This window comes from Aplysia californica, unplaced genomic scaffold, assembly GCF_000002075.1.
Source record: "Aplysia californica isolate F4 #8 unplaced genomic scaffold, AplCal3.0 scaffold00026, whole genome shotgun sequence".
Lineage (NCBI taxonomy): Eukaryota > Metazoa > Mollusca > Gastropoda > Aplysiida > Aplysiidae > Aplysia > Aplysia californica.
The window spans coordinates 1383612-1392090 of record NW_004797296.1 but is presented as its reverse complement, the minus strand read 5'-3'; the positions used below and the strand labels follow the sequence as shown (position 1 = coordinate 1392090).

Below are 8479 nucleotides of genomic sequence, written 5' to 3'. Positions count from 1 at the left end.
TGTGTGTGTGTGTGTGTGTGTGTGTGTGTTTGTGTTTTTGTGTGTGGGGGGCGTGGGGAGATCATATCTAAGACGAGAATCACTGTTACAGTATTTGAACAAGACAACAAAAATTAGGCGTTCTGTCGGCGTTTTCCTTGACCAGAGTTTGCTGACAGAACGCCTTTTTTCCAAAGCCGTGGCGAGAAAAAAGGCGTTTTGTCAGCGAACTCTTAAACAATTGCGTTTTGTCATCGTAACCATTTAAAAAAGCTGTTCTTCCGAAATTTGAATGTTAATTTATTCAAAAACTAGTCACAGTTTCACTTTGATTTTTTCACACAAATAGGGTAACAGGTCAGACTATCGGTTTAGCAAATAAAAAGTTTTTGCGACAAAATGAAAAAAAGGCGTTTTGTCAGCTTACGGGAGGTTTGTCCGGATACATTTCATCCAAACCAAAATGTTTGATCAAAAACTGGAACTTTACTGGAAGCATCTTTTATTTACCCTCTTACTATGTTGAGTAATTATAGCAACCAACACATCATTGTGAATAACCACAGGTGCTGGCATTCTATAGGATTTTTTTGGCAAGGCTAATCTCTATCCAAACCTAAATGTGTTCTAAAAAGCTGGAGCACCTTTATTTCTTTGTTCTTCCGCTGTTTTTGGGTACATTGTGCGGTCGGTCGCTACACTCTTTTTATTCTCTATACTCTATTAGTTTTTGTCCATGCCTAGTTGTACAATATTATTGTGTTTTACCTCAAGTGCTAGAATTTTATAGGCTTCTAGCTTAGCCCGGCTAAATTCCATCCAAACCTAAATCTTTTCTCAAAAACTTTAAGCATCTTTGCGTTTCTTTGTCCTCCTACTTTTTAAATAAATGGTTTAATCCTAATCTATTAGTCTTTGTGCATACCTATATCTTAAACAACCAACACATTATTGTGTTTTACTGTCGGCGCTATCATTTTATAGACTTCTTTGCCCGGCTTAATTCCATCCAAACCCAAATGTTTACTCAAAAGCTGGAAGCATCTTTTTTTTCTTTGTCCTACTTTTTTGAACAACCGATACGGTCATTGCACTCTCAATATTGGTTACAATTACAATCTATTCGTTTTATCCATGCCTAGTTGTAACAATCAGCACGACATTTTTGTTTTTCTTACTACAGCTGGAAGCATCTTTATTTCTTTGTCCTCCTACTGTTTTGGGTAACTTGAACAGTGGGTTGCGGTCAAGAAATAGTTTGTCTAAATTCAAATTCTGAATGTTGAAAAAAGCAAGGAAAATACATATTGTAGCATGATTATCGTTAAACAATTAAACACCCCCCCCCCCAAATCTCTTATGTAAAACTTTGCTTTCAGGGAATACTAATAAGTTATCAGTTTGACGACGATATCGAAAAATCATAGCTTAACTTGTCTCCCTATAATTTCACCCCCTGCTCTTGGTCTCAAATTAAATTTACGACTTGCCACATCCACGAAGCTTTCGTTCTCCGTCATCTTTATAAATTAACCCTATGGGGGGAAATCAAACAATGGAGACAGTAGAGAGGGGAGAGAGAGAGAGAGCGAGAGAGAGAGAGAGAGAGAGAGAGAGAGAGAGAGAGAGAGAGAGAGAGAGCGTATTCCAAAAAAATTCTTGTTCTCTTTCCTTTGCTCTTTTCTAAACAGATCTTCCGGTAATTCTCAGGGAGCGCAAAGATGCATGCCCTTAATACCGAAAGACTATTGGGGTCTGTTTTTTTAGTTAGTCATTATAAATTAATATGTGTGTGCGCGCACGCGCGTGTGTGTGTATGGGGTATATGTGTGTGTGTGTGTGTGTGTGTGTGTGTGTGTGTGTGTGTGTGTATATATATTATTAAGAGTGTGTGTTTGTGAGTGTTGTTTCTTTGATCGAGTTTGTGATTGTAATTTTGTTTACTTGTGAGTGTTTGGTTGTTTTGTTTTGTTTTTTGGTAGTTTTTGTTGAGTTTTTTTGTTTTTTTCTTCTTTGTTTTGTTTGTTTGTTTTTGTTTTTTGTTGGTTTTTTGTTTGTGTTTTGTTGTTGTTGTTTTGTTGTTTTGGTTTTTGGTTGTTTGTTTTTGTTTTGCTTTTTTTTTTGGGGGGGGGGAGGCCCCCACGTTTGATTGTAGGCCTTTCGTTCTCCCAGCCCCGATGAAGAGACCAGTTAAATAATAATGAGCCTTGTGAGATAATCATTTGCTCCTTTACCAAATCCTGTACAACAATTTTTCTTTGCTTAAAAAAAATAAATCTTCGTTCAAAGTAATAGTCTGAGGCAGATACGAGTAGAAATCTAGTCGTCATAATCTCAGACTATTCAGTCAGCGTAAAAAACCTATATTTTGTATAAAATAATATTGTCCCTTTATTCCTAAATCTACAATTTCAGGTTACTGTTTTACATTGACTTCCGGTTTAAATCGAAAGTTGCAACAACAAGCATGACCTCTATGACTGCAAGAAAGGCGATGTGGCTGCCTACTTCGTTGCTGTAAACTACAGTAAACCAACCACATCAACAAACAGCAAAGTATTTCAGACGTAAAATACCGTTTCAAGTTTAGATGTAGTGTTTTTTAATGTAATATGAATTCTTTGTCCTTCTCAAGAAACTGTCTACCATGGCGGAGATAAAGTGGAAGATCGCGACGAACTGATGCAAGAATCAGCTGCGTTGTCTTGCTTGGGCGTAAGGCTGGGTCTTCTGGTGTGACTGTTCAGTGTTTGGCGGACATTCATTCATCATATAAGGCTACTCATGTGAGATCTTCAAACTTAAAAGCTATTCGTGGCAGACATTGACTTTTGAATATTAATCAAAGGCCTGTGGCCTGTAAGCTTTTTTTCAGAAAACAATCAAAATGAGAAGCATTGGTGGAGGTGTTGCAGGTATGGGATCTTCAAAAGAACCCACACAACGCAAGTTGTTCCGACGTCGCACTGTGAAGAGCAACACAGAAAATCGTTTTGATATTCAGACCATTGGTGCATTTAAGTTGATTCCTTCATATACTCCATCTCATTTTACAACCAATCGCCCCTTAATGGGACAGTGCTGCAGATGTATGCCTCTAAGTCAAAGAGAGCTGAAAGACACAGGCCTCAAAGAGCTTGGCATGAGAAACTTGTTTGATGTAAGGAATGAAATTGCAAGCTCTAGTATTTTGAGCCAGTTGTTCCCGTTAGAGGCATATACTCTTCAAAGACCTCTGTTTAATACTTATCCGGATATCTCTAGTGTTGTACTGACAAGCCCTCGAGTTGTCAATGCAATTCAATGTACAGCCGAACAAATGATAAGAGGAGTTCATTGTGAGGAAGATGTCATGTCAAAACAGCTGTTAGTTATAAGGAAAAGATGTGTAAAAATCATCAACACCATGAAAGCTTCTGTTTCTCCGGTTTTTATTTCCATTACTGCATGGTTTCTGACCCGCTTTCTCGCTCGTTTCGTTCAAAGTGTACAAGTGTGCCGTGGACAAATGATGATGATTCGGCAGTCAAGTGAAAAAGAGATCCCAATGATATATTTGCCTTTACATAGAAGCCACCTTGATTACATTTTAGTGACTTTGATCCTGTGGCACTATGACATCCGTGCTCCGCATGTAGCAGCCGGAGACAACATGGATATTCCATTTTTCAACCTGTTGATGAGAGCCCTTGGGGGATTTTTCATCCGCCGGAGATTGGACAGTAAAAAGGGTGAGAAAGATGTGCTGTATAGAGCTATTCTCAACGAGTACATGAGCTTTCTGCTTCGCAAGGGTGAAAACCTAGAATTTTTCATCGAAGGTGGCAGAACCCGGACTGGACGGTCTGTGAACCCGAAAGGGGGACTTTTGTCTGTTGTAGTGGATGCTTTCAATGAAGGGGAAATATCTGATGCTTACATTGTTCCTGTGACATTCAGTTATGAAAAAATCATCGATGGAAATTACAACAGGGAGCAAATGGGTATCCCAAAAATAAAGGAATCTTTCTGGGGAGCCATGAAGGCGATATTCCACGTCTTCTTTAACAATTATGGTAATGTCAGAGTTGACTTTTCTCAGCCGTTTTCTCTTCGGGAATTCCTACAGCATTCAAAAGACCACCCATATAACCCTTTGACAGCAGAAAGTTCAAGAAAAGTGCCCTTGAATCATAGAGTTTCATATCCAAACTTTTCTCAAGCCTTGATGCCTACAAATGGGGAAGAAAGTGTTCGGATGTCTGTTAAAGCCCTTGCTGATCATGTTGTGTACTCAAATGACCGCTGTACACCACCAATGTCTACACACCTGACTGCGTTTCTGCTGCTCACCAAATACCGCCATGGTGCCTACATGAAAGAACTCGTGCAAGCTGTTCACTGGATAGTTCGTGAACTGCAAGGGATTCGTATAGATGTTGGGTTTTGCGGTCGACCTGAAGATGCTATTTTGCATGCTCAGAAGCTGTTGGGAAGCGATCTCATCTCCACAGCATGGCATGCAGAGAACAATGACATTAAGCTGGTCCCCAACCTCCTGCTGCCAAATGTGTTTGAACTGAGTTATTATGGTAACTTGGTCTCCACACATTTTGCTCTGGAAAGTGTCGTGGCCACTGCCGTGCTGTATGAAAGTGGCCTTTCTTTTTATCATCTCCAAAGTGCGAATACCATGGAGCAAGTCAAAGTGTCCAGAGACAAGGTGCTGGAAACGGCAGAGGAAATCTGCAATATTCTCCACAGTGAATACATATTTGTTCCACCATGTGGCTACATTAGCTCGGTTCTCATGGAGACATTGGAAAACATGATCTCAAAAGAAGTTTTGTACATAGAAGATAGCCAAGGCGATGAGATGATGTTTGAGGGGAAGGACAGGAGGTGGGCAGAAAGGCTGGCTCAATCTCTTGATCCTGACGAAGACGAAGACGAGGGAGAGTACTGTTCAGAGCAACCGCTACTCCTCAACATGGCTCGATCAGATGTTCGGGAACGTCTCCACTTTTTATTCTCTGTCATTGCTCCTCTCCTGGAGTCGTACATGCTGGTGGGGAAGTTTGCTCTGGACAGTCTGATCCAAGAGCAAGAAGAGGAAGTATTTGTGAAGGCACTGGGAGAGTTTGCAAGGGAGAGAGTCTCTGATGGGCTGGCAGTGTTTTCGGAGAGTTGTGCCATGATCACTCTCAGGTCTGCGGTGAAAGCGCTGCAAGACATGGACATAATATACTCATACCGAGGTGCCAACCTTACAATCCTTGGCCTCAGTGAGGAAATGGATGCCAGACCGAGACTTGAGCATCATGTTTCACTCTTGCAGGCTGCTCTTAGTTAAAAGGGAGTGTGTATACAGACCCAGTAACCGGGAACTAAATCACAAAGTATACAGAACCGGTATAGGAACTCCTTTGTGATTTCGGAAAGATCTTCTTGGCTCAGGGTAGACCTACGTTCTTTTAGATCTATGGCCTAGGTCTAGATCTAGACAGACAGACATAAATCATTGATCTAGTTTCGAGGCTAGCCTAGATCTAGATCTAAATGAAGATTGCGGGGATGTCTTTTCGATGACGAGAACGATCGTTTTTTCCTCCGTTTTGGAGTTGGGGGAATCACAATTTGAAGAAAAGAACGATTTCATAATTACAATCGAGCTGTCACCCTCTCTAGATCTCTCTCTCTCTCTCTCTCTCTCTCTCTCTCTCTCTCTCTCTCTCTCTCTCTCTCTCTCTCTCTCTCTCTCCTCTGTCTCTGTGTATCACTCGCATTCTCTTTTTCTTTGTTTGTCTCTGTCTTTCTTTCTCCCCACCTATTTTTCCACTCTTATCTTTCTCTCGTTCCCTCCTGCCAACTGGGGCATGTACATTTTGCTAGCACTTCCCCCTGCTCTCTCTCTCTCTCTCTCTCTCTCTCTCTCTCTCTCTCTCTCTTTCTTTCTCTCTCTCTCTCTCACACACACACACGCGTGCGCGCTCACACACACACACACACTACCGGGTCTGGGCGCTGAAACTTTCCGAAATCACAAAAGAGTTCCCCTCCGGGTCTGTATACTTCGTGACTTTGTTCCCGGTTACCGGGTCTGTATATGCTTCGTAGTTAGAAAGCCAATTCCGGGATGGGTTAATCTATAAGTTTGCTCAGATTACCACTCTTGCTTTAAATCCTGTGTGGACCCTTTTTGCCCTCTTTTAAATTTTCACAACCGACCTTGTGTCTCTCTTTTTGTTATGTTTTACTCAATGCACACATTTATACTTTATGTTTGGTTTAAGCTCTCCACTACATACATGAAGGGTACTTCTGAATCCCAAGCAAACTTGCTCCCATAGCTTGTCTCAATTTCTCAACAGACCCTCAAGGTGACAGATATTACACCAATGTCGTTCAGTAGTTTATATCATAAGATTGATTATACAGTGGCGTCTGCTTAAATTGAACACGATTAACCTAAAGACAGTGGTAAACAGGTAAAAAATAAGATCCCTGGTTGTTGGTTGTTGTTTTTTTTTGGGGGGGGGATTTCTTTTTTCTTTGGAATAAATCTGTTGATTAGCTGAAATGCTACTGTTTCTGAACTGACAAGGGTGTTGAGGGTTATTTAATATAAATCTTCACTAGCAACTCTCAAGTAACTCTAATCGCCATGGTCAAGTCATACTTCAAATCTATGCTATCGACAATCATCACTATTTAAGCAAGCCTCTCTAAACGAAAATTCCGAGTAAAGTGAACAAAATCCTTTAGTCAGAAGATTTCCGTCTGTGTGGAATCAACTGTACAATATTAATAATAATAGTTGACCTATGTTTTTGTAGCTTCAATGAGGTAGTTCATATGAAATACTGTTCTCTAATTATATAAAACAAGATATTGTTTTGCAACTGAACAGCTGTGTAACAGTAACAACAGGTGGAGAGTGAGAGACTGATGTATTGTCATTTTGTATCTGTCTCTCCTGCAAAGGGGTTACTACAAGTAAATTCATAAACTGTAGGAATATTCTGCCTCCTTGAATGATGCAAGTGTGACATGAACATGCAATCAGCGAAATGGAGATATTGACCGAAAATCGATGGGCCAGTCAAATTTAGAGAGAGAGAGAGTTTCAACTTTGAATAAAAACATGTTTTTTAAATTCATTTCATACTAATTAAACAAACTCAACCTATCTATTTAATGTATCTATGTCCATAGGGCTAAAATCTAAGAAGTAAATCATTTTGTCAGCTCGCCTCACCAATGTCACCATGTCTGCAGGCCTTAATCCTTAATTATTGGGACATATTACCTACCCTTGCAATAGTTGCAAGGTCAATTACTACTTCCTGATTTTTTGATTTTTTTTAATTGACCTTTTTTGTTTACACTATTTAAAGTTTAAAGTCTTTCTTTCCCCTTTCCAAAACAAGTCTCTATCTTCATTGCCTGTTCCTTGCAAATTTACTGCATCCTTCCAATCCACCTACTGGTACTTATTTTCTCTTCTAGCCTAATATTCACAACGTTTCGCTGACAATTTCCTTCTTTTTTTTTTTACTTCATACCGTGGAGAGTTCAAATCATAAATGTTCAATTTATCAAGAGGAGATGAACTACCTGGATATTTCATGTCAAAAGTAAAGGGTCCCTCCAAGTCAGGGTAACCTGGAACGGTTTGATATTGTTATTTTTTTCTTTTGAGAGAAAAATGTTATTGAACAATTATTTTCTTACTTCAAATGTCATATCTCGAAGATTTCATTGTACAATTTAATTCAATTTCTAGTTGATGAGTTCATATTGAAACATGTTTCAGTTCATTCGTAGATAATTATCAATGGAATGTTACACGCAGTGGAGAGGCTTACAGTTACAGTAACAGTTTCAGGTTGTTCGACATGCTTTTATATTTTAATGAATTAATTTCTTTTTAAATTATAGACATGTAGCCTTTCAGTGAGGGTTGTTAGACAAAACACCTTTGTAGGGGAAAAATAGGAGTTTGGAAAATGAGAAAAAGTGCTACTGGGTTAAAAGATTTGGGCGGGGGGGGGGTCTGACTTTGATGAAATAGGTGCTCCTTAAAACCCTGAAACTAATGGTACAGTAGTCTCTGCCTAAACGCACGCCATACAAAAGCACGTTCCGCTCAAACGCATGCTTTTGTCATTTGACGTTTTTTTTACTATATAATTTAGACGTACAAATGCACGGTCACTCACTCTAAACGCACGCTCCGATCTGCGAAACACGCTGACATGTAAAGCTTGACTAAGGGAAATTTTCACTACAAGCCTAGAAAATCGGACATTTGGCGAGATTGCCCCTTACGCCGAACAAAGAGAGTGATGGACAGCGTTTTCACACCTAACTTTCCACAGACAAAGGTCTAGGACTGGTCGGTGAATTGTTGGGTGGTTGGGGGACTGAAACGTTATTTGATTGGTCACTGGAAATGCATCTCTTTTTAGAGAAGGTTTCTGACTGGTGTTTGAGTGACTGCGTGTTGGCTAATGTTTAG

General features: G+C 39.9%; 1 protein-coding gene across 1 annotated transcript; it reads left to right on the top strand.

Moving 5' to 3' along the window:
• The first annotated feature begins 2130 nt into the window (after positions 1-2130).
• LOC101851625 (glycerol-3-phosphate acyltransferase 1, mitochondrial-like) lies at positions 2131-5390 on the top strand. The gene has a single exon (XM_005091137.3). The coding sequence runs from the start codon at positions 2867-2869 to the stop codon at positions 5309-5311; it is 2445 nt and encodes an 814-aa protein (XP_005091194.1). The 5' UTR covers positions 2131-2866; the 3' UTR covers positions 5312-5390.
• The last annotated feature ends 3089 nt before the right edge of the window (positions 5391-8479 follow it).

Excerpts from the sequence above, each read along its gene's own strand:
- LOC101851625 (XM_005091137.3), top strand. The coding sequence starts at position 2,867 with ATGAGAAGCATTGGTGGAGGTGTTGCAGGTATGGGATCTTCAAAAGAA.